Genomic DNA, 26,520 nt, shown 5'->3' on the forward strand with positions numbered 1-26,520 from the left:
GGCACGTCCACCAAAGGTGAAAAAATGTACCTTCAGTTTCTTTACATTTCCAACATTTGTTATCGGGCAAATGATAGATTTTCGCAAGCTTGACTGGGGTTATGTACCACCTGTATATCATTTTCATAATATTCTCTCTTAAGGCATTACATGCCGTAAATTTCATACCTGTGGTCCATAACTGTTCCCAGTCAGCAAACATAATATTATGTCCAACGTCCTGTGCCCATTTAATCATAGCCGATTTTACCGTTTCATCCTGAGTATTCCATTTCAGCAGCAAGTTGTACATTCTTGACAAATTCTTAGTTTTGGGTTCTAACAATTCTGTTTCCAATTTGGATCTTTCCACCTGGAAGCCAATTTTCCTGTCCAATTTAAATGCCTCCATTATCTGATAATAATGAAGCCAGTCTTGCACTTTGTCTTTTAGTTTTTCAAAACTCTGCAATTTCAGTCTATCTCCGTCTTGTTCCAAAATTTCCCAATATTTCGGCCATTTGACCTCCATATTGACCTTTTTCAAGGCTTTCGCTTCCATTGGTGACAGCCACCTTGGGGTTTTGTTTTCTAACAAATCCTTATATCTTAACCAAACATTAAATAGCGCTTTCCTGACAATGTGGTTTCTAAATGCTTTATGTGCTTTGACCTTACCATACCATAGATATGCATGCCATCCAAATACATTATTGAAACCTTCTTTGCCCGTTTAAGTTTTGACCCTGGGTTGTTGGTCTCTTGTAGGATACCATGTTTTAAGCTGAAGCCATTACCAAGCGGATCGAAACACAAATTGTTGTTTAGACATTCAAAGACACTTTCTCTTGCAAGAATCTCTGGCAAGCATTTTAATTTTTCAGAAAAATGTTTGAAGCATAGTGCCTGAAACAAGGCATTCATGTTTACTGACCTGGTCCTGACCTGCTGCCAACTATATTAAAAGGGCACAGCTGACTGGAACCTTATTTTCTGTGAAAAAAGCATTGAAAAGCAACTTCTGTGATGTAGGAAAGTTAGCAGTGCCATGCTCACAGAGAGTGGAAATGAAGACTTTCCCCAAATATATACACAGAAGGGGGGGGGGGGAGACACAAACACACACACTCTTAAAAATATATCAAATATTCTTTTTCCTGCTGAGCTACAGTTTTTGGGCAGCTCTCTTTACTTGATTATTTTTAGGCTAGTTCAGAGTGCCCAAAGGAGGAAGGAACTGGTTTTTAGACAGCAAAAATGAGGCAGTCAGTGTCTGAAACTGAGCTGGGCGGTCGCTATGGCAATGAAGCTGCAGGCAGGCTCTCTATTCTGCGTCATTAATTTCTCCTCATTTGCTGAACTCATTGATCACTACAAAGTCAACTGGATACAGGGGGAGGGGTAGTTGTTGCCTAGCAACATGCAGTGAAGAAATAAATGTTGTTTGCTCCAGTTACTAACCCAGCATCCATGGAATTATTTTGTCCTTGAAGACCAAATTCAACCAAATTGCTACATCCACAGCCTTTGGGGGTCATGGTAGCTGAGTTGAGTCAGCACAGAGTTGAAATTAAAATTCAGAAGACATGAAAATGTCTAGATTTTTTTAAAGGCAGGTTTATTCAAGAGAACATAGATTGGCTTTTTGGTAGATATCCTGAGCTTTTTTTTTTTTTTTGAACTTTGGCGTTCTGTTTCTGAATATACTATATGCAGTCTACTATTTGTCCCTAATGTAGTCCCCAGTCCAAAAGAACGAGTCACCCTCAGAGTTCATAGCCACAGTCTGAGTGACATGTAGAAAACTGGGAGGTGGGTCTTTGATGACAAGTAGACTGGGAATTTTAGCAAGGCCACTTCTGCTCCAGCAAAAATTAATATAAGGTAACGATTCTTAACCAGCAGAGCAACCTTATCCGTTTGTTAACTTTCTTAATCTCAAATAAATTAGATATACTTTTTGTATTATTTTTCAGTCTGTTTGTTAATGTTAATGTTGTCCTAGTGCTCATTAATAGGGAATAATCAGGTGTAAGATGCACAATCTGTTTCTCAGCAAGGATTAAACACTCTTAGGTTTTGGGATTTGTGCCAACACCAGTGTTTATTGTTTCTCTACCAATGCAGCTTTATCGGTACAAATTCTCAAAGCAATTTACAAAACCATAAAATAACAGAGCATTAAAAAACAATTTACAAACAAGATTAAAGAGCAACTAAAAATAGATCACAGTATACCAGCGGATTAATCACTGGAGGGGGAACATAACAAAACACATATGAATTCCTTTTGAAAAAACAAAAACCATTTTGGTTGACCTAATGAAAGTATCACCCTTATATTGATTTCAGACTATCCAAGTGTCCCTATTTTCCGGGGACATACCTGATTTAGAGAAGCTGTCTCAGTTTCTGATTTGATTCCAGAATGCCCCACTTTTCTTTACGATGTCCCTACTTTCATTGAAGAAATGTTGGAGGGTATGGAGTTATTCGACCCCTGAGCCATCTGAAGCCAATCCTGCATAAGGAAGTTTTCTTAATGTTTAATGTTTTATTATGTTTTTATATATGTTGGAAGCTGCCCAGAGTGGCTGGAGCAACCCAGTAAGATGTGTGGGGTATAAATAGTGAAATTATCATTATGGAATGGGACGTCGCTATTTTCATCAGAGAAATGTTGGAGGGTATGCAATTTTGGAGTTTTCCTTATGAGCCAACATGACTACCATCCTTTTTAAAAAAAAAAAAAAATTATTAACATTTCCCCCCCCCAAAAAAGAAAACGTAAGTACAAAATAATAAATAAAAAATTAAATACAATATTCTTTACAGTTATATATAGTATCATCTTATCTACATTGCGTTAGATCACGCCTCGACTTCCCTCCTTCCCAGTTGCGGTTTTCTTATTATTTCTTATCTTTTACAGTTTCTTCATATTCTTTATATATATATCACAAGAGTTAAGTTAATCCTGCTGTAGTCCTTAAGCTTCTACAGTTAGTTTCTATATATGTAACAAATTTGCTCCATTCTTCTACAAGCTTTGATACTTTTTGGTTTCTAATCCTATGTGTCATTTCGCTAATTCCGTACATTCGAATAGTTTTACCTGCCATTCCATAACAGTTGGAATTTCTGATGTCTTCCATTTTTTGCGCTACTAGAACCCTAGCTGCCACCGTTGCGTACTGAAATAACTTATGATCAATCTTTTTTATTTCATCCCCTATTATCCCTAATAAGAATATATAGGTCTCCATCTTTACTTTTACATTTCCAACAAGCCTTATTTCCCATTTTATACATTTTTACTAATTTAACTGGGGTAATATACCACCTATACATCATTTTTTCTAGGTTCTCCCTTAAAGTGGAACATGCCGTAAATTTCATTCCCTTATTCCATAAATTTGTCCATTTATCAAAATCTATATTATAACCCAGGTCAATTGCCCACTTTACCATCATCTCCTTAATTTCCTCATCTTTGGTATCCCATTCCAGTAAAACATTATACATCTTCGATAGAAGTTTTGTTTTCGCTTCCAAAATTTCTGTTTAATATTTAGATTTTTTCCTCACTAAATCCTGATTTTTTATCTTCATTCCATAAAAAGGACAGCAGTTTATCCTCTTCCATAACAGTCCCAGCCAACAGAAGGTGTAGCTACTTCTACTATGGGGCAAGGTGAGGCAGCCACCTCAGGTGTCAGGATCCACAGTGGCAGCAAATTTGGCCTCTAAGCAATGCATTGCCTACTGCTGCCACTGCTGCACTGCCCCCGCCCACCCCTGCCCCCAAAGTAGTTCTTCACACACACCCTTGTTCCTGATGTAGGTGTTCACTCGCCCCTTAATCCCTGATGGGTGGGGCGACACCATTTTGTGGTTCAACTCAGGTGCCAAAATGTCAGGGCTGGCCCTGGTGTGGCAGACCTCATGTTGCATTATTCTCCAGCAGTCTTTGGCATTGATGTACAACCTCAGCTGCAATAGACCCTGGGGAAAAGGGAGATGACTCTGGCAGCAATTTGGGGACCCTCTTTAGAACAGGCAGGCGAGTGCTCTTGAAAGGGCTCAGCACTTGTGGAAAATTCACTGGAAGCGCAACATCTAGGGTTCACAAAAGCTGGGCTAGAAGCACTAATCAATTAACTGGTGTGACTTATTAATTAATCACACAGTTAATATGTGGGTGCCTGGTCAGATTTCCGTAGGAGAGGGTGCTTAGGGTTGATTGGAAGTGATGCAAATGCAGGTAGTTCATAGTAGTACATATTTTAATCTGTAAGCAGGGTATAAATATATAATAATAATAATAATAATAATAATAATAATAATAATAATAATTGTCAGGGCTGCCTCAAGTCTCAGCTCACAAAAGACCAACGCCTTTCTTTTCTTATATACAAAAGTGTTTATTGCAGTTCATTGTTTGCTTCAGATCCGAGGCGCGCAGCCCTACGTCTGCTAGGCTTAGACCGCTGAAGTCCCTTCTGAATCTGTCCCCGCCCTGCACCAGTTTAAGAGGCTTGCGCTGCTCCACCTCTTTCTCTCTTTCCTTTTCCGCAGGGTCTTTCTGCCCGCTGGGGTTTCGCCCCTCCTGGATTCCTCCGACGCGGAATCAGACTGCTCTTGCCCCCTCCTGCGGGCTTTGGGACCTGGCCCCTCCTCCGGGCTCCCTGTACTTCCGCGCGCCTCTACATTTGAACTTGGCGCGCGCCCCCAACCTCTAACTTTCCTTTTGACAGCTACGCTACTCCCTTCACTACTCCCCTCCCCTTCCGGGAGGGTGGCTTGCTCCGACCTCCCTCCTTTCTCTACTGCCGGAGCCGCCTCCCCTGATACACTGGAACCTCCACCCCCTTCGCTGCACTCTGGCGGGGAGGCTGGTCCTGACGCCCAGCTGCCACTTTGGGATCCCCCGCTGGCCCCCTGCTCCTGACAAGTCCCCCCTGGGGCTCCCCTGGCCTTGACCACCGGCGCCCCCTTCTGGGAATCCTCTGATTCGCTGGAAAGACTCATGGAATCTCTAGAGTCATTGTCATCCTCTTCCTCGCTGTCCTGGGATTCATCCCCATCGCTCTCCATCTCCTGCCTACCCTGTGCCTCTGTCCCTGAACCCCTGACATCCATCCCCCCCTCGAAGCCCCCCCTTCCCCCCTCCCGCTGCTCGGGCGCAGGTTCCGGGAGCTCCGTTGTAGCGGGGGTAGACGCTGGATACAGTTCGTCGACGTCGATCTCCTCTGCTTCCAGTTCAGTGTATGCGTGCTCGAAACCGGGGTCCTCCCCCAACACATCCAAACCCTTCCCTCCCCCTGTTACTTCAGGCGATGCTGCTTGCCAAGGCCCCCTTCGCCACCCCACTTCTGGTTGATCGTCCCACCAATAAGAGCGGTCCGTGTCCACCCCCGAGCACGATCCCCTTGGAGGGCTCGATTCCGGTGTGGTCTCCTCTGCGGAGGAGAACCCCCGGAAGGTGCTGCCTGAAAGTGTGGGCGTAAAAAGCCAGTCGTCAAAATACTCCTCTGGCATGGGCCTGTGTGGGAAGAGTGCATGGAACTCGTCTTTAAGAAGAGGTTCCTCCAGAGCATAATCTGGCACCCAACTGTTGGCGCTGGCCGGGGTACCTTCCCTGGCGAGGAGGTATTCCACTCCCTCCTCCCCCCATCTCGAGTCCAGAATTTCCGTGACCTCGTTGAGTGTCGGGGTCCTCGGTGACTCCCCCCCCCTGGTGATTCTCTACGTGGGTCTGGTGCCGTCCCTGGCTCCTGAAATCTGTGTGGGGCCTTGTAGGGTGTAAGCACCGACCTATGAAAGACCGGGTGCATTCGGGAACCTTCTGGGAGGGTCAACCGAAAAGCTACGGGATTGATCCTGCCCTCAACTTGGTATGGCCCTAGCTGTTTGTGTCCTAGCTTCTTCTTAGCTAACGACTTGGCCGGCACCGCCTGGGCTGCTAACCATACCCAGTCCCCCACCTGGATGTCTTCTCCTGCCCTCCTGTGCCTGTCTGCCTGCACTTTGTAGGCGTGTTTAGCTAGTTCCAAGTGCCGTCGTAGCTCCTCGTGGACCTCCTGCAATTCTGCTGCTAAATGCTCAGCTCCCTGCGACTCCCCCTGCGTCGTCGTCTCCAACGCCGGGAAGGTTCTGGGATGTCGCCCATTGTTGGCGAAGAACGGTGTCACCCCCGTTGACGCGTGCTTCGTGTTGTTGTAGGCAAACTCGGCCATCGGCAAGTAGTCCACCCAAGTTGCAGGCTTTTGATTGGCGTAACATCGCAGGTACTGCTGCATGATGGCGTTGACCCTCTCCGCTTGGCCGTTGGTTTGCGGGTGTCTCGCCGACGCTAAGTTGATCTTGACATTCAGGATGCCCAGGAGCTTCTGCCAGAAACTGGAAATGAATTGGCGACCCCGGTCGGACAGGATGGACCGCGGTAAGCCGTGCACCCGGAACACGTGGTCTATGAACAGCTTGGCGGTCTGTTCCACTGTTGCCACCTTCGCGCAAGGAATGAAGTGCGCCATCTTGGTGAACAGGTCTACAACCACAAGCACCGCGTCTTGCCCCGCGAACTGGGCAGATCAGTAACAAAGTCCAGCGCCACCCGTTCCCACGGCTGTAGTGGCGTCTCCAGCGGTTCCAGCAATCCCGCTGGCTTCTTGTGCACTGGCTTGGACCTCTGACAAATGTCACACCTGGCGACGTAATCCGCGACCTCTCCCCGCATCTGGGGCCACCAAAAGTCTCTGGCTACTAAGTCCGCCGTCTTTTCTTTGCCGAAGTGACCCGCGCTGGGTGCGTCGTGTAACTGCTGTAAAACCTTCGCGCGGAGATCGTCTCCGGGCACGTAGAGAGCACCTTTGCGGGTCAGCAGACCGTCGCGTATCTGGAATTCGCCGTCCTTTGCTGTCCCTCTTCGCACCTCCTCCATCTTGGATTGTGCGAACGGATCCGTCTGTAGCGCGCGTCGTACCGCGTCCAGGTCCACGGCGGCGGAAGCGCACGCCCACGCTTGCGGTGCGAAAATGTGCCTGGCTGCCACTGGTGCCGCTTCCTCGAGATACTGCGGTTTCCTGGAGAGCGCATCCGCTATGACGTTGTTGTCTCCCGGGATATACTCTATCCGGAAATCGAAATCCGCAAAGAACTCCGCCCATCTCATGTGCCTCTGGCTCTGGAGCTTCGCCGTGCGCCAATACTCTAGGTTCTTGTGGTCCGTGCGGACCTGCACGGTGTGCTTGGCTCCGATAAGGAAGTGCCGCCACGCCTTGAAAGCCGCGTGGATGGCCAACAACTCCCTGTCCCAGATGGTGTAGTTCTGTTCCGACTTGCTGAGCTTCCGGGAATAGAAAGCGCAGGGCCTCCAGTTCCCTTGCGGATCTTCCTGCAAGAGGACGGCCCCCACTGCTCTGTCAGATGCGTCAGTCTCAACCCGCATGGGCCTGCCGGGATTCACGTGTAGCAGCTGGTCTTCGGACGCGAAGAGACTCTTAAGTCTCCTGAAGGACTGCTCCGCCTGGTCCGTCCAGGTGAACTTTTTCTTCTTGGAACTGAGGGTGTCCGTGATAGCTGCCGTCTCTTTCGCGAAACCCCTGATGAACTTGCGGTAAAAGTTGGCGAAACCGACGAACCTCTGGACCTCCTTCCGATTGCGCGGACTATTCCAGTCCAACACCGCGCGGACTTTGGCGCTGTCCATGGCTAGTCCCTTGTCGGACAGCCGGTAGCCCAGGAAATCCACCTCCGTCACGTCGAACTGGCACTTCTCCAGTTTGGCGTAGAGCCTGTGCTCCCGTAGCCTCTGCAGGACCTCCTTTACGTCTCTCTCGTGAGTCTCCTGCGATTCTGAGAAGATCAGAATGTCGTCGAGGAAGCATACGCACTTCTTGTAGAGGAGTCCTGCTAGCACGTGGTGCATGAATGCTTGGAAACAGTGGGAGCCATTTTGGAGACCAAACGGCATAACTCTGTATTCATAGGTGCCCAGCGGCGTGAACATGGCTGTCTTCCACTCGTCACCTTCCCTCATGCGTATTAGATTGTATGCTCCGCGTAGATCCAACTTGGTGAAGATCCTCCCCTTCCTCACCGTCGCGAGCAGGTCGTCAATCTTGGGCATGGGGAAGGCCTTGGGCTTTGTCATCGAGTTGATGGCCCTATAGTCCACAATGAGCCTTTTTTGGGGCGTGTCCTTCTTCTTCACGAAAAACACAGGACTGCCCCCCACGGCCTTGGATTCTCGGATGAATCCCCGCTTCAAATTGTGATCTATGAACTCCCGGAGTTCCTGCATTTCATCTTCAGACATGGAATACAGCTTCGCAGTCGGCAGCGTCGCCCCTGGTAAGAGGTCAATTGCACAGTCGTAGGGCCGGTGGGGTGGTAATTGGTCAGCTTCCTTTTCACAGAAGACCTCCAAAAACCCCTTGTACTTGTGGGGCACTGCCTGCACCATGCCTAGATGCAACTGCTGCCCTTCCTCCTGGCCCTCCTCCTCCTGGCCTGTCTGGATGCAATGTTGTGCGCAGTAGGACGAGCCAAAGGTGAGCTGCCGCTGGTACCACGCTAATGATGGGCTGTGTCTATCCAGCCAACTCATGCCTAACACTATAGGCGTGTCTGACAGTTGGGTGACATTGAAACTGATGACCTCGCGATGATTCCCAATTTTCAGCAGCATGGGTGGCGTCTGTTGTACCACTTGCCCACCCAGCAACTTTCTGCCATCTACCGTGACGACGTTCAGAGGCAGCGTGGCTGGTAGTAGCGCTATGCGATGCTGCTTGATGAACTGCATCCCCACGAAGTCTGCGTTGCTCCCTGAGTCAATCGTAATGGGGACTTCCAGGGTGAGTCCATTAGGTAGCTGGAGAGTAGCAGTGAGCTGCACCACTGGCTTGGGTGGTAAGGGGTCTGTAGGCTGCAAAAGCGCTGGGGACTGCTTCACTGACTTGCCTGGTGGAGCCCCAGCATCTCTGCTTCCATCCAGGCATTCTCGTTTCCCTGAAACTGTTCTCCTTGGAACTCTTCCCCTGTTACTGTTGCTAAGGCTGCAGTGTGCTTCTGGAGCCTCTGGGGACACTCTTTAGCCATGTGCTGTGCACTGTCACAGATGTAACACTTCCTGGTCCCTCTAGGAGGCTTCGCCTTGACTGCTCCGGACGCTGAGGCTCCGGCAGCTGACTGAGCCTTTGCACGACCCAGCTCCATTGGCTCCTCCCCTCCCTTCAGCATAGGCGAGGGATTTGTACGTCCCAGGTCCCTGGGAAGAAGAAAAGGAGGCGCTCTAGCTGGTGGGCGGATGTGACGCCCCTCCTCACTGTGCCAAGGGCATTCTTCGTGGCGCACCCCTATCGTGAGTGCCCTCTGGACGACGTCTGCTAGGGTTTGAGGTCTGTCTTCCCTAGCCAGCTCATCTTTTACTGAGCCATGAAGCCCCTCCCAAAACAAGTCTCTCACTGCCAGGGAGTCTTTTTCCCAGCCCAGCACATTCAGCAATGCAAAAAAGCGAGAATGGTACTGACGCACTGTAGCCTTGCCCTGCCGCAATCCATGCATCTCCTGGCGCGCCACATCAACGTCAACGGTAGATTGGAAGCAAGCGTCCATGGCTTTGATAAATTCGTCAGAGTCCCTGCGGGCAAGACCATCTTCGCGCCACAAATTGCGTAACCAGGTTCTAGCTTCCCCATGCAAATGGGACACAATAAAGCCTACTTTCTCCTCCTCATCTTTGAAGTCTTTTCGAAGCAAATGCAGCGCGTATAGGACGTCTGCTCTGAAATTGGGATAATGCTTCAGGTTCCCATCGAAGTGGGCTACTAAATTGCCCCCCCTCCGTCCGAGAGCGATTCCCTCTGATCTGGACCCCGGGAACCCCTGTTTGCACGCCTGATCCCACCTGGCTTGCAGATCCTGGCATCGCGCTTCTGCTTCGGCAACTGTCTTCTGAGAGACCCGTACTGCAATGGAGAGTTCAGCGACTGCGTTTTGCAGGGTCGTTATCTGCTCCTCAGTAGTCATGTCTGCCAAACTTCGTGAGCTGTGCAAAAAAAAATTTTTTGCAGTTTTTTTTTTTTTTTGAGAAGGGACTTACTGTCAGGGCTGCCTCAAGTCTCAGCTCACAAAAGACCAACGCCTTTCTTTTCTTATATACAAAAGTGTTTATTGCAGTTCATTGTTTGCTTCAGATCCGAGGCGTGCAGCCCTACGTCTGCTAGGCTTAGACCGCTGAAGTCCCTTCTGAATCTGTCCCTGCCCTGCACCAGTTTAAGAGGCTTGCGCTGCTCCACCTCTTTCTCTCTTTCCTTTTCCGCAGGGTCTTCCTGCCCGCTGGGGTTTCGCCCCTCCTGGATTCCTCCGACGCGGAATCAGACTGCTCTTGCCCCCTCCTGCGGGCTTTGGGACCTGGCCCCTCCTCCGGGCTCCCTGTACTTCCGCGCGCCTCCACATTTGAACTTGGCGCGCGGCCCCAACCTCTAACTTTCCTTTTGACAGCTACGCTACTCCCTTCACTACTCCCCTCCCCTTCCGGGAGGGTGGCTTGCTCCGACCTCCCTCCTTTCTCTACTGCCGGAGCCGCCTCCCCTGATACACTGGAACCTCCACCCCCTTCGCTGCACTCTGGCGGGGAGGCTGGTCCTGACGCCCAGCTGCCACTTTGGGATCCCCCGCTGGCCCCCTGCTCCTGACAAGTCCCCCCTGGGGCTCCCCTGGCCTTGACCACCGGCGCCCCCTTCTGGGAATCCTCTGATTCGCTGGAAAGACTCATGGAATCTCTAGAGTCATTGTCATCCTCTTCCTCGCTGTCCTGGGATTCATCCCCATCGCTCTCCATCTCCTGCCTACCCTGTGCCTCTGTCCCTGAACCCCTGACAATAATAATAATAATGTAATAAACCTTCCTTGGAATCACAATTAGTCACATTCTTTATTCTTCTCCTTGACCTTAAGCTTTGATAGAAAAGCTATATTTCAAGAGAGCTTGAATACTGAATAGTTTGTGCCATTTTCCTTATACGAATTATATGTTTAGATTGCAGAGTTAAGCTTTTCTGGTTAGAATTTGATATCTTCTGCTAATAAGGTTGCTATTAACTTAAGCAGCTTTCTCCAGACTGAAGTAAGCAGTTTGTCCTTTGACTTGTCCTGTAATAAGATGTACTTGGGAGCCCTTAGGGGTCTGGCTGCTTCTATAGTTCAAAGCATTTGTTTCTTTATCATTTGTGACAGGGTGTCTTTGGTCATCCCACCATGCCAAAAGTCTCGGTATGCTACCTATTTTGACGTGGCTGTATTACGCTGCCTACTTCAGCCACACTGGTCCGAGGAAGGCACTCAGTGGTCCCTGATGTATTACCTCCAGAGGCTGCGGCATATGCTGGAGGAAAGGCCTGAGAAATCTCCTGAGCCAGAGGTCCCACCGTTGCCCAGGCCTCGCAGCAGTTCCATGGTTGCAGCAGCTCCATCACTGGTGAACACTCACAAAACACAGGTAAGGACAACGGGACAGCCCACAAAGGTTTGGGGGTGGTGTGGCTAACATGTCTATAGTTTTAGGTCTTATGGCCTGGTCAGAAACCTGGCCGGAATTTCAGACCAACCAGGGAAGAAGTACACATATAATTTAGCTGCCTTTCTAGGTTGCTGCTCTTTTGTTCATTTGGAAATAAACAAAATATTCCTTTGATTTCTAGGATTTATTTATTTAAAATATTTTTACACTGTTCTATTGACAATTTCAGTGCAGTGCACAATAAAATACAACAGTAACAAAAAAAATCATTAAAAACCACTCAATTTTTGAAACATACACAGCATTCAAATTACTGATTGAACAAAAATATGTTTGCCTGGTTCCCAAAACATTGCACTGGGGGATACCGGGCAAGCCTCTTTAAGGAGAGCATTCCATAATTGGGGTACCACCCCCCAAAAAGCCCTTTCCCTTGTTTTCATATAGTGTACCTCTGATAAAGGTATAATGAAGGATGGTTTCAGCAGAAGATGTTAATGCACTGGCAGCTGATACGGAAAGAGGCACCCTGTTAGTATTATAAGCAGCAGATATAAAATATCTTGACTCACCACTATTACTGTGTTCAAAGAGGAATGTATAGAACCAAGCATGAGTTTAGAATTGCAATGAGGCATGTTTGAATGGTTGCAGACCTGTAAGGATACATTAATTAGTAACAATTACACAGTGAAGAGAATTACAGAAGTAGTGAAAAGTATGTGTAACTGTAATATTTACTACACATGCAGTATTTCTAGAATGTACAAAAATATGTTGCATGCATTATCTGTGTGATCTGGCCAATAAATGTTATTTCCCCAATAGAGCAGCTATGGAACTGAGAGACAGTCTCTTAGACACCCAACTATGCAAACTCCACACTAGTGCCATGACAGTGAATAAGGGCTGTGGGTAGCTGATATTTACAGCAAATTGGAGCATGCAAAGGTTCCTTGGGGTGGGATTGACCGAAGGGGGCAACGGAATAAAAACGGATCCCTTTCCTTTACTCTTGCAAAGCTGCCTTAGCAGATCAGCCTCCCATTGCTCCCAAAACGAGAGGCAGAAAAAGGGATTGGGCTCAGATAAAACTTTACTCTTGGTCAATGCTATCCCACCCACAGCAATTATTTCACGACAGACCCTACATAGCTTCCCTCTACCTCTGAATTTCTTATTTTGGGGAAGGAAGTAAACTAAGCAAAGAGATTATGCGTTTGCAGCTGAGTGCTGCCATCTGCTACCCAGGACATTCCCTGCCAGCATGAGGGAAGTGTACCTGGCTTAACCTAGTCGAGAGCCGTCTTTCCCATAGGGCTTAGTGGTGCGTTGCGCCAGGGTGCCGGCCTCTCAGGGGCACCCCAGCGAGTGGGGAAGCTGCGGGTGTGCAGCTTGCCTCCCAAGCCTCTGCGGAAGGAGAGTGATCCTGCAGCGGCATGGGGGAGAGTTGCCCCCCCATGGCTGGCAGTGCGCAGCTTTGCCCCCCCCCCACTATCCGTGGTAATTTGGGGGCGCTGAGCAGATATTTGCACCCCGGCATTGCATCTGCTAAAGACAGCCCTGACCTAGGCTGTAGCAGGTTTGGATGAAAGATGGGGGATCTGCCTATTTTCCCTGCTTTTTTCTTCAGGTTTTTGTAGACATTTCCCCTCCCCCTAGTGGCTCTTTTGGTAGCCACAAGTAGACATTGAAGCTTCTCTATGGCTGAAGAAAAAAGAATAATATAGCAAAAATCTGTCAGTTGGCTGTTGGGAAATATTCTCCAGCTTTTCAAATATAATATCAGTTGGCATTTGAGAAGATGAAAGATGAAATTAAATGGAGTCAGTTTCCCTTTTTTAGTCATTGTTGCGAGTTAAACTGGAGCGCAACTTTGTTGGCTTTTGGGAATCTGATTGATGGTCAGCAGATCTGCTGCCTGTTGTAGAAATGTGTGCTAACTTACACTATGCTTACACACCAGAAGCCTCCAGTGTTCTCACCCAAAGGAATGAAAACACCAATTGTGCTAACCTTGGAACTGAGGAATGGGGAGTATGTTACAACATAATAAGAGATTATTATGTTTATATTATGTTATTTGGCTGTTTATCCAGTCTTCCTATACATGGTAGTATGTTTCTTGTCTCTCTGCGGACGTATAGGATCTCACAATGAAATGCAATGAGGAGGAAAAATCATTAAGCACTGAAGCTTTTGCTAAAGTGTCGCTAACCAACCTGCGCAGGCCAGCTGTTCCAGACCTCTCCTCTGATTTGGGAATGAATATTTTTAAGAAGGTAAATGAATCACACCTTAAATTAACATATTGGATCTCTTCCCTTAATTACTTAATGCTGTTATTTGCTAAAGGTGTGGACTGCATAAACTACATGAAGGCCGACCCTCACTGAACTAAAGCGATCTAACTAGGAAAATTCAGGCAAAGAGCTAGTGTGGTGTAGTGGTTAAGAGCAGTGGACTCGTAATCTGGTGAACCGGGTTCACTTCCCCGCTCCTCCACACGCAGCTGCTGGCTGACCTTGGGCTGGCTAGTCACACTTCTCTGAAGTCTCTCAGCCCCACTGACCTCACAGAGTGTTTGTTGTGGGGGAGGAAGGGAAAGGAGAATGTTAGCCGCTTTGAGACTCCTGAAGGGGAGTGAAAGGTGGGATATCAAATCCAAAAAGGACTAGCCAGGACTAGCTGCCTGAAAAACAGTTTCTACGATAATGCAATTCTGGTTCTAAATGCAGCATAAGGGGTTTCTGTAGTATAGTGTGTTTTAAAATGGGGTTTTAGAGTTTTTAGGGGTTTTTGAATGTTTTATGTAGTTTTTATGTAGTTTTATGTAGTTTTTATGTAGTTTTATGTAGTTTTGTGGTAGTTTTATGTAGTTTTTATGTAGTTTTTGTGTAGTTTTATGTAGTTTTCAATTTCATTGTTCCACAAGGGACAATGACAATAAAGATATCGTATCGTATCGTATCGTAAAAAAAAGAAAGTGATGAATCTAAATGATACCTTTGTGCAGTAGGCTAATAACTACACACTCCTTCACAGCCCTCTTTATCTGCCAGCCAGGCAAGCAAGAGGTTCAAGGACACATTCCAAACACACAAAGAAACTTGAGCAGGGGTGCAGATTGGGAGTCTTGAAAGACAAAGTGGCCTCAGAGGCACACACATTCTTCACCTGGGATAGCTCAGTTGGTGGGGTTATGAGACTCTTAATCTCAGGATTGTGGGTTCAAACCTCACGTTGGCCAAAAGATTCCTGCGTTGCCGGGGGTTGGACTAGATGACCCTTGTGGACCCAGTCGACTCTACCGTTCTTTGATTCTATGATTCAGGTACTGGAACCTGAGGTTCCCCACCTGTGTCTTATGAGTTCTGCTGCTAAGATTTCTTCCTGTCTTCTTCCTGCAGTTCAAGAGCCGCAAAGAAGATCGCGAGCGCAAGGGCTCCATTCCTTACCACCACACAGGTAAAAAGCGGCAGCGAAGGATGGGGGTGCCCTTCTTACTCCACGAAGACCATTTGGACGTGTCACCTACTCGGAGCACCTTCTCTTTTGGCAGCTTCTCGGGGATTGGAGAAGACAGGCGTGGCATTGAGAGAGGAGGGTGGCAAACGACCATCCTAGGTGAATGAGAACATGGCCTTCAGAGTAGAGAGCTCTCCAGACCCTGAATGCACTAGAATGTCCTGTTGCTTTTACGGACCAAAGGATACTGTTTGATTATGACTTAGCAATCTAATCTGATTTAATATTTTAGAAATTGCAGTGAAATTTGTGCCAGCTTTATAGCTGAACCACACATTTCTCTTGTTTGTCTGGGCTTAATAACTATGTTAATATGAATAACTATGTTTAAATATTTAATGATTTCAACAAACTGGGGGCAGAACATTTCCAGACATGCTCATTGATCCTGTCTTCACAGTCCAAATCCTGCAGCTTTTATATCACCCATTCACTGTGTTCAGTCCCCAGAAAACATTTGCTTGGTGCATTTCTATCCCATCTATTTTCAGCCAACAGACCCAAATGTGGCTTGATCGCTGCAGCTTGCAAACATGATCATTTTGCAAAGCATCCTCATTAATAACATTGCACTATGAGCGTAACTGTGTGCTTCTTTCCCATGCTCTAGGAAGGTTTACCAGGCGAGGTAGTTCCGATACAGCTACAGAGATGGAGAGCTTGAGTGCTAGGCATTCCCATTCCCATCATACCCTGGTTACTGACCTGCCAGACCACTCCAACAGCCATGGTGAGATTCTATTCCAAGAGAGATTCTATTCCAATAATATAATTAACTATTATACCTGCTGTCGGCGTGCATCTGTCTCAAAAGACAGTGGAGTGCACCTCATGGGTGAAGTCAAACACCTGTGTTAGCAGCACCGAAGTGACCTCCCCAGGGTGCAAGTTGATCCGGAAGCTGCAGTTGGTGCAGAATTCTGCAGCATGATTGCTGACAGAAGTGACACCACATAACACCTGTGGCCAGAGATCTGCATTGGCTGCCAATTTGTTGGTGGGCCAAGTTCAAGGTATTACTATTACTAAATATTACTATTAAAGCCCTTAAGAACTTTGGATCAGTTTACCTACAAGATCACCCGACCCTGCAGGCACTCACTAGACCACTTGATTGGAGGAACTGGCACTACTGCAAGTGCCACATGATACCTGTTCCACATTTGGAACTCAATTGTTCAGTGTGGCAGTGCCTGCATTTTGGAACTCCCTGCCTATTGAGAGCAAACAAGAGCCTTCACTGTACCCTTTTCAGAGCCTGCTAAAAACATTCCTGTTTTGACAGGCCTACCTAGATGCTTAGAAAGCTGAGGTAATTCTGTTTTGGCATTTTAACTTTTGTATGTTTTAAAGTAGGGTTGTAAAAAATTATTGATTTTCTTGTTTTATCTTTTGTAAACCGCTTTGAGGGTTTTAGGGTTTTTTTCAAACAAGTGATGAATAAATTTTATGGGGGGAAAACAAAAGACATAATATAAATACATTACCCCCCTTGTGAAGCTAACATTATCTGTTGTACTTCTGCCTAGTACGTTCCCAAATTTCCACCATCACAGTGGCAACATTCAACACCACTCTGGCCTCTTTCAATGTGGGGTATGCAGACTTCTTCAGTGAGCACATGCGCAAGCTCTGTAACCAGGTGCCCATCCCAGAGATGCCCCATGAGCCCCTGGCTTGTGCCAATCTCCCTCGGAGTTTGACGGATTCCTGCATCAACTATAGCTGCCTGGAGGATACAGACCATATCGACGGGACCAGCAACTTTGTCCACAAGAACGGCATGCTAGATCTTTCGGTAAATATTTATGGCAATACTCATTCTGACATTAGCTACTGCATTTTTTATTTTCTTCCCACCCACCCCATACATTTTTATTATTTTCTTTACATATTCTTTCTTATCGTACTTTAAACAACATATACACCTTTTTGCTCTGCCAAGCTTGTGATTTCCCTCCCTCCCTTCAGATGGTATCCTTTATCCACTCTCGTATTTTATCTTTTCATATCTTATCTTATCTACATTGTAGGAGTTACTTCAGTCCTGCTAGTGTTTTTAAGTTTTTACAACTGTCCTTTAAATATTCAATAAATTTACTCCAATTGTCCTGGAATCTCCGATCGTCCTGGTCCCGAATCCTTCCGCTCAGTTTGGCTAGCTCCACATAGTCCGTCATCTTCGTCTGCCACTCCGCAATGGTAGGAACTTCTTGCGATTTCCAGTTTTGGGCCAACGAAGTCCTTGCAGCAGCTGTGGCATACATGAATAATCTTTGATCTTTGATCTTAATTTCCTTTCCCATCAGGCCAAGCAAAAAGGCTTCTGGCTTTTTGGGGAAGGTATACTTTAATATTTTCTTAAGTTCATTCTAAATCAACTCCCAAAATTTCTTCACTTTATCACACGTCCACCACATATGATTGTACAGTGGTACCTCAGGTTACATACGCTTCAGGTTACAGACTCCGCTAACCCAGAAATAGTGCTTCAGGTTAAGAACTTTGCTTCAGGATGAGAACAGAAATCGTGCTCTGGCGGCGCAGCAGCAGCGGGAGGCTGACGTGGTGCTTCAAGTTAAGAACAGTTTTGGGTTAAGAATGGACCTCCGGAACGAATTAAGTACTTAACCCGAGGTACCACTGTATACACATTTTTGCAAGGCAATTTTCCTTTCCTTTCAGAACCGTACATGCCGTAAATTTCATACCTTCATTCCATAATTTTATCCATGCATACAATTCAATCTTATGCCCAAAATCTATAGCCCATTTTATCATAGCTTCTTTCACTTCCTCATCTTTCGTAAACCATTCTAGCAACAAATCATACATTCTGGATAGTGTTCTACCTTCTGCTTTCTATTAATTTGGAATCTTGATTTTTTACCCTCAAATCTGACTTTCCTTTTACCCTCACTCATTATGTCATTTACCTGATGGTATTGCAACCAGCCTGTTAACATACCTTTGATTTGGTTGTATGGTTTAAGCTTTAATCCTTGTTCCGTTCGTCTGATAATTTCCTCATACATTGCTCGCCTCCCCTCCATATTCACCTTTTTAACCGTCAATACCTCTATCGGTGATATCCACCATGGAGTTTTCCTTTCCAGTAGGTTTTTATTCCTTTCCCACACTTCATAAATTGACCTTCTAATCACATGATTTAAAAACCCTTTATTAACTTTTACTTTGTCATACCATAGGTACGAGTGCCACCTGTACTTATTATCGTGACCCTCTAAGTCCAAAAGATCTGTGTTTTCCAGTGTTATCCATTCCTTCAACCATGCTAGACAGGATGCCTCATAATATAGATTCATGTATGGCAAGGCGATCCGCCTCTTTCTTTTTTGTCTATTAATATTTTCATTTTAATCCTCTGCTTTTTCCCTTGCCAGATGAATCTTGATAATGATTTTTGCCAATCTTTGAGTTGTCCCATCCCTCTGATTACTGGAATTGTTTGGATTAGGAATAGCATTCTAGGTAAAACGTTCATCTTTATCACTGATAATTCTACCCAGGAATGACAATTTCAATGCTCCAAATATCTAAATCCCTCTTAATTTCTCCTTCCATGTGTTTTCATAATTGTCTTTGAATAGATTAATATTTTTCATTGTCAACCAAATTCCAAGATATTTCACTTTCTTAACCACCATAATTCCTGACCTGCATTGCGATTCCTCTATTTCTTCTTTATTCATATTCTTTGCTAACATTTTGGTTTTATTTTTGTTAAGTTTAAATCCTGATACCTTTCCAAAGTCCTCCATTCTCTCTAAAGCGTCTCTTACACTGTTCTTTGGATCTTCAACAGTTAAGACTAAATCGTCGGCGAAGGCTTTCACCTTGTGCTCTTTTGTTCCCACCTTTACACCTCTGATTTCTGACACTTCTCTCAAATTCTTATTCAACACTTCCGAAACAGTAATAAACAGCAAGGGTGACAAAAGGGCACCCCTGCCTAGTACCTTTGGAGATCTCAAAATTGTCTGATAAATTATTGTTAATAATAAGTTTGGCTTTTTGCTCTGAATATATAGCATCAATGCCTTTCAAAAACATTTCTCCTAATCCCATTATTTTTAAATTTTCTTTCATAAAGTGCCATTGTAACATTATCGAACGCTTTTTCGGCGTCACTAAACATTAACGTCGCCTGTTTTTCATTTCTCATCTCCAATATTCAATTATGTCTACTATATTTCTCACATTATTCTTCAACTGTCTTGATCAAGCCGGCTTGATCTTTGTGGATTACTTCATTTAACACCTTTTTTAGTCTATCAGCCAGTATATCCGCAAATAACTTATAGTTGTTCAATAACGAAATAGGCCTATAGCTTTTCACGTTCAAACCATCTGTGTCTTTCTTTGGGATCAAGGTAATGTAGGCTTCTTTCCAAGTATTTGGGATCTTTCCTTCTTTCAGAATATTGTTCATAACTTCACATAGCACGGGTGTTAATTGACCTGCTAATGTCTTATAATATTTTGCTGAGACGCCATCTGGGCCTGGGGCTTTTCCAATATTCATTCTTTTTATTGCCTTCTCAATTTCTTGTTCTGTTATTGTCTGATTTAGCTGTTCTTTTTCTCCTATGGGAATCTGCTGTAATTTATGCTTTTGTATATAGTTTTCTATTTTCTTAACGTCTTCCTTCTCTTTTTTATACAAGTCCATGTAAAATTTCTGAAATTTTTTTCCTAATTTCCTTAGGCTCTTCCACTGTCCCATCTACATCTTTTATCTTACAAATTGTATTTTGTTTTTGTTTAACCTTTAATTGCTATGCCAAGAGTTTCCCAATTTTGTTGGCCAATTCAAAATTCCTTTGTCTCATTGTCATTATTCTCCACTCTACTTCCTGGTTTACCACCATGAAGAACTGGGTCTGCAACAATTTAATACTTTGTTTTATTGACTCATCCTTTAGTTTTATTGTTAGCAGTCTCTCATTCTCCATGAGGTGAGCCAGGATTTCTTCTTTCTTCTTCTCCTTTCCTCTTTTCTGAAAACTGTTCTTTTGAATCAAGAAACCTCGTGTCAGGGCTGCCTCAAGTCTCAGCTCACAAAAGACCAACGCCAATCTCTTCTTATATACGGAAGTGTTTATTGCAGTTCATTGTTTGCTTCACATCCGAGGCGCGCAGCCCCACGTCTGTTACGCTTAGACCGCTGAAGTCCCGCCTGAGTCAGTCCCTCCCCTGCACCAGTTTAAGAAGCTTGCGCTGCTCCACCTCTTCCTCTCTTTCCTTTTCCGCAGGGTCTTCCTGCCCCCTGGGGTTTCGCCCCTCCTGGATTCCCCTGACGCGGAATCCCCAGACTGCTCTTCCCCCCTCCTGCGGGCTTTGGGACCTGGCTCTTCCTCCGGGCTCCCTGTACTTCCGCACGCCTCTACATTTGAACTTGGCGCGTGCGCCCAACCTCTAACCTTCCTTTTGACAGTTACACTACTCCCTTCATTACTCCCCTCCCCTTCCGGGAGGGTGGCTTGCTCCGACCTCCCTCCCTTCTCTGCTGCCGGAGCTGCTTCCCCTGATACACTGGATCCTCCACCCCCCTCGCTGCACTCTGGTGGGGAGGCTGGTCCTGACGCCCAGCTGCCACTTTGGGATCCCCTGCTGGCCCCCTGTTCCTGACACGTCCCCCCTGGGGCTCCCCTGGCCCTGACCACCGGCGCCCCCTTCTGGGAATCCTCTGATTCGCTGGAAAGACTCATGGAATCTCTTGAGTCATTGTCATCCTCTTCCTCGCTGTCCTGGGATTCATCCCCATCGCTCTCCATCTCCTGCCTACCCTGTGCCTCTGTCCCTGAACCCCTGACACCTTGCATCACTGCTTTGCTTGCATCCCACACTGTTTCAATAGGAGTTCCTTTATTTAAATTCCATTTAAAATATTCTGCAATTGCCTCATTTGCTTTTTCTACTATCTTTTGATCGTTGAATAAACTTTCATTCATTCTCCATCTGAAAGATGTGGGGTCTTTCCCTTTTAGTTCCATATATAGTGAATTATGCTCCTTGGGGAGATCTCAGTTTTTGAAACTCTTGGAACCAACTCCTTAGAAATCCAAAGTTATTCCATTCTGCCAGAACTTTGATTTGGTTCTGAAAAGAACGTGAACTGTTTTGTTGTTGGGTTTTTGAGTCTCCAAATGTCAATTAATCCCATAGTATTTACCATGTCAAAGAATATTTTCGGTAGTTTGCCTTCATTTACATTTCATCTTTTCCCTGATCTGTCTAAATCTGGCATAACCACTCCATTAAAGTCTCCCATTAACATCACTTTCTGATCCATACTATCTCTAATAGTATTTCATTAAGTTTTAGGTAAAAGTCAGCTTTCTTGTCAATAGGTGCGTAAATTCCCGCAATGATCAGCTTTTCACCTTGGAACATGATTTGTACAATCAACACTCTCCCTACCTCATCTTTGTAAATTAATTTTGGATTGTATTTCTCTTTTATGTACAATACCACCCTTCATTTTTTATTTATGTCTGAGGTTATAAAGTCTCTCCCCAACCTTTTGTTACTTAAAATCTTTTTATGTTTTCTTGCAGCATGTGTTTCTTGCAAACAAATTTTGTTCTAAATTCCGTTTAATCAAAACATGTTCAGTTTTATTCCTTTTATTTTTATTGTTAAGTCCATTCACGTTCCATGATATTATTTTCAGAGCCATTATCCAATTTATTTAAGTCTCTTGTCAAATTTAAGTTAAGTTTGGGGAGCTTTGTTATTATCCTCTTTTTCTTCTTCTTCCTCCTCCTCCTCCTCTTTTTCTTCTTCCTTCTCTTTTTTCTTTTTTTCTTCCTCCCTCTGGTCCCGTCCTGGTCTTGCTTTCTCTATTTTTCCCAACTCTTTGTCATATCTCCAGGAGAATTTCTCTAGTTCTTGAAGGCTACTTAATTTGAACCTTTTGTCTTTTTAATAGAAGGAAATTCCTTCCAGGAATTCCCACCTATGCTGTTTCCCATTTTTTTTTCAACAATCCAACCAGTTGTTTATAAATGTCCCTTTTTCATAAAAATCTGGATGGAATATCTTTAAATATGATAATTTTCTTCCCTTCAATACATAAATTTCTATTATAATTCAATCTCAGAATTTCATTCCTCATATCCATTGAATTAAACATGACCAAGACATCTCCTGGTAATTTCTTCACTTTTGCTTTTGCTGACTTTACTTTTATTCTAAATGCATTTCCAATTGTAAATCTGATGTCTTCTTCTTTTAAATATATCCAAATTGGTAATTCTCTAATTATTTTGGCCCTTATATTCTAATTTGCTTCCTCAGGGATTCCTCTAAATTTCAAGTTCAATTGTTTTTGTCTCATCTCCAAAAGAGCCATATTATCCAACATCACTTCTTGTGTTACCTCTCCTCTGACCTGTTCTGTCTCCCTCTTTGTCTCCTTCAATTCTTTCTATGTTTGTCTCATTGAGTCTTCCAGTGTCTTAGATCTAACTGCAAGATCTTTTGCTTTACTTGTCAATTCCCTCACTACTCCCTCTAGTTTCTTATCTAAAGTCTCCTTAGCCTCCAATATTTTTTCTCCATATATTGTTCATTTTGTTTGAATTTCTTCCTTATTTCCACTATTAAACTGTCATAATCTTTAATTTCCTTACCATCCTTTCCCATTTTCCTGTCTTTCCCCTGGGGTGCCGGTTCCCTTTTTCCCAGCCATAGAATCTTTTTTACTGTTAAAATCAATAACCAATTTTTAAATTCTCCTATGCAATTTTACTATCCTCTTCCAGGGGTTGCAAATCCGTTCTAACTTTTCTCTTAGGTACAGTTCCCCTCAACTCCACTCGGTGGCAGCTAATGCATAAACGCCAAGTCCTTAAACAAAGTTACTTTCGATTTCTTTCTCTGCCACGATGCTGTGTTCAAAGAAAGGAAAGGAAGAAAATAAAAAGATATTTGTAATCCAATTGAAGTTTATTATTTTTCAGCCACTTGTCGGCTTAATCCAAAACAGTGGATATCCCAGGAGACCAAATATTTGCCATCCAGTTGGGGTTTTTCTTATTTTTCAGCCGCTTGTTGGCTTCATTCAAGGCAGTAGATAGCCCAGAGAACCGACACAAATTCCAAATGCAATTAAATACAGAGTTTCCAGCACTCTCCTCCGATAGAAGAGCAGAGGTTTTTTTTAAAAAAAGTCCCGATGACAAAGCTCCCTTCCCCTAAACTGTGATAAACCAAGTGAAAGCCTTTAGCCAAGTCTTACACTTTCCCAAAGTTCCACAATAGTTCACTAATCAAAGCCTTTGCTGATTTTTGCCCGCTAGAACTGGCAAAACTTTCTCCATCAGAAAATGGTGGAGTGTGTCGAGTTCGGATTTTAAGCCACTGACAGGTTGAACTCCGACCAGAACCAAAAAGGAGACTCCTCCACTCTACTTCACTCGCCACAAAGTTATTTCTTATAAAAAAATCAGCCTTTGCACTTTAAACAAAGTAACTGAGGTCTTTTAGTAACACTCACTCAGCAGATACTTTCTTTCCTTGCTCCTTCCTGCAGCCTTCCGCCATACGCCCTCTTCTCCCAGCTGCCGGGACGGACTCCCTTTTTTTGCCCCTCAACGCTCCAAATCTTAATAAGTTAAATTTTAATGCGATGGTCAAATAAACTTTCCCAATTATAGTTCCAAGTTCTTTTTTTTTTATTCTTGGAAGCTCGCCACTTTCATTAGAAGCCTGAGACTGCGCAGCGCGGGGTTAGTGCTGCCTCCCCTTCGTGCCTGCAGCTTGATCCTGTCTCTGGATTTATTAGCAAAACCCGGGGAGCAGGAAAGCACGACCGGGCACCGCCGGGTGCCACGTCCCCCAAGATAATCCTCTTGAGGTTCCGAGGTCCGCCTAGCCTTCGCTAAACTTCTAAAACACCCCGTGTTGCTCAAGATTCCCCAGAGGGCTATCTTGCACTTCTTTTCAATGGCCGTGGCTGTTGGGATACTGCCAGGGAGACAAAGGCCATCATGTCTCTACGTCGATTCCGGACGATCCATCGATCTCCCATAGATACAGTATCAGTCAATTAGCGACACAAGCCTCAGAAATAGCTTGCCACATTCCAGGGCTTGTGCACGCTCTTTCAGCAGAGTTTGCACAGCGAAAGATGTACTCAGGAGAGCATTATTTACAACTTTATTCAGCGTTGGGTTGGAACAAAGAGAAAACATGACTGCCTGCTTCGATGTTCAGGTGCAGAGAGAGAAACAAAAGCTACATACAAAACAGAAACATCCTGTGAACACAACAACCTGCTCCTTTTTTAAGGTGGAACGGAAATATCCTAACATCCTCCCCGTTTCCGTGTAACCTGTAGTACCTGTGGTTCAACCTAATTGCAACCTCTGTACATAAACCTTAAGTTGTTTGTTAACAACCTTAGACAACAGATCAGCAGGAATTTCATTTCCTGGCATGTAGGACACCTGAATGAGTCCTTTCTGAATACACTCTCTTGCACGATGTAGCTTAATCTGCAAGTACTTGGTTCTTTGCTTGCAACTCTCTGAGTTCAGCAAAGCCAAACAGGATCTATTGTCTTGATACACTTGTATAGGACATTTCACAGAAACTCTGATGTCCTTAAATAGTTGCATCAACCATTCACAATCCATGAGTGAAAATGACAGAGCATTGAGTTCACAGGAACTTAGGCTCACTGTCGTCTGCTTCTTGCACAGCCAGTCAAACAGACAGTGGTTGTACATGTAGCATACTCCAGAAGTGCTTATACCATCCGTGGTGTCACTTCCAAAACTAGCATCTGCAAAGATTTCAAGACTTCCAGTCTTCTGACTGGTGAACCTCAGCCTGTAGTGCAAAGTCCCTTTTAAATAGCGGGCTATGCGCTTCAGAGCTTTCCAATCCTGAACAGTAGGATTGTTAGCATGTCTGCTAAGCAGGTTAGTGCTTACAGCTATGTCAGGTCTTGAGCATCTAGCAATGATATTCAACTTGCCTAGAATGCATCTGTATAGCGTAGTGTCAGAAAACGCTTCAGCAGTACTATCTACCTGGTAACCTGTCAGCATCGGTGTGTCTGCTGGGTTTGCATCAACCAAATTCAACCTGGTTAATACATCAGCAATTTTCTGTGTTTGGTGTACCAGAAAATTACCTGCTTGGTCCCTCTCCACCTGCAGAGAAAGATAGTTGGATACCTCACCAAGATCCTTCATGTCAAAGTGCTCCTTCAGCTGAGCTAGGGTGTTTTGGTACAAAGCCTGATTCTTCCAAAACATCAGAAGATCATCAACAAAACATAAACAATACAGTTTGTTTTGCCCCTCCTCTTTGACAAACACACATGGATCAGCTTTGCCCTGGTGAAAACCTAGAGAAAGCAATGTCTCAGTGAGTTTTGTGTTCCAACACCTGGCACTCTGCTTGAGACCATATAAGGATTTCTGAAGTTTACAGACCATTCCCTTCTGTATCTGCATTCCATCAGGTGGAAGCATAAACAGCTCCTCCCCCAAAACCCCGTACAAAAAAGCTGTATTAATGTCGTGATGGGAAATGTGCAGTTTCTCCTCCGCAGCAATCTTGAGCATTAGCCGAATGCTCTCATACTTGACGGTGGGTGAGTAGGTCTCGTGGTAATCCTGTCCCGGTACCTGTGAAAAACCTCTGGCAACCAATCTGGCTTTGTGTCTGACAACCTTGCCATTCTGGTCTGTCTTGGCCTTGAAGACCCATTTGCTGCCAACCAGTCTCATTCCTGGGACTACCAGTACCAGCTCCCAAGTTTGGTTCCTATTCAAGGAATCAACTTCAGCCTTCATGGCATTAAGCCAAGGCTCAGCATCTTTAGAGGTTAACTCCTGAACCTCTTTGAAGCTTGAAGGTTCCCATACCTTCTCTGAGCTACTAAGAACAGCAGTTGCTGTGTTAGCAAACGCATCAGCAAATCTCTTTGGAGGTCTGCCTTTGGTGGCCCTTTCAGATCTGCGTACTATACGCAAGTCTTCTTCACTCATCTCCTCCTTCTTAGGAGAAAAGTGACCAATGGTGAACAGTGGTTCTTCCAGTTCATTGTCAGACGCATCAGATGGTCTGACTGAGGCCTTTGTGCTCTTGTAGTCTGCTGAGTCATCACTGTCGCTGACACCAGCAGCAGCGCTGCCCACTGAGCTGGAATCCGAACTCTGATCATCATCATCATCATTATCATCCTCAGCTTCCTCTTTTACCTCAACATTATCTGCTTTTTTCACATCATCTTCATCTTCCTCTGGGTAACTCTGGAAAATTCCCACATTTCCCCCCCACTTAGGATTGTATTCAACACTCTTTGTGAACTTAATGGACTTAGAGTCAGTCATCCATACCCTGTATGAACCTTTTTCGTACCCCATGAACAAACCATGTGCCCCACGCTTCCCAAGCTTGTTGCTCTGTGGGGTGTGTACCCACATGTCAGAACCAAAGATTCT

General features: G+C 45.0%; 1 protein-coding gene across 11 annotated transcripts in view; it reads left to right on the plus strand.

Annotated features, from left to right (window-relative positions):
* Positions 1–26,520, plus strand: part of UNC80 (unc-80 homolog, NALCN channel complex subunit) — a 176,971-nt gene that overhangs the window by 16,813 nt on the left and 133,638 nt on the right. For all 11 annotated transcript variants that reach the window (XM_081014940.1, XM_081014945.1, XM_081014947.1 and 8 more), the window contains exons 8-12: positions 11,224–11,485; positions 13,654–13,788; positions 14,917–15,133; positions 15,645–15,764; positions 16,564–16,832. In XM_081014940.1, coding sequence (XP_080871066.1) covers positions 11,224–11,485; positions 13,654–13,788; positions 14,917–15,133; positions 15,645–15,764; positions 16,564–16,832 — 1,003 coding nt within the window. The remainder of the gene's footprint in view (positions 1–11,223; positions 11,486–13,653; positions 13,789–14,916; positions 15,134–15,644; positions 15,765–16,563; positions 16,833–26,520) is intronic.

Source organism: Podarcis pityusensis (assembly GCF_964106645.2).
Source record: "Podarcis pityusensis genome assembly, chromosome: 1".
In the NCBI taxonomy this organism is placed as follows: Eukaryota; Metazoa; Chordata; class Lepidosauria; order Squamata; family Lacertidae; genus Podarcis; species Podarcis pityusensis.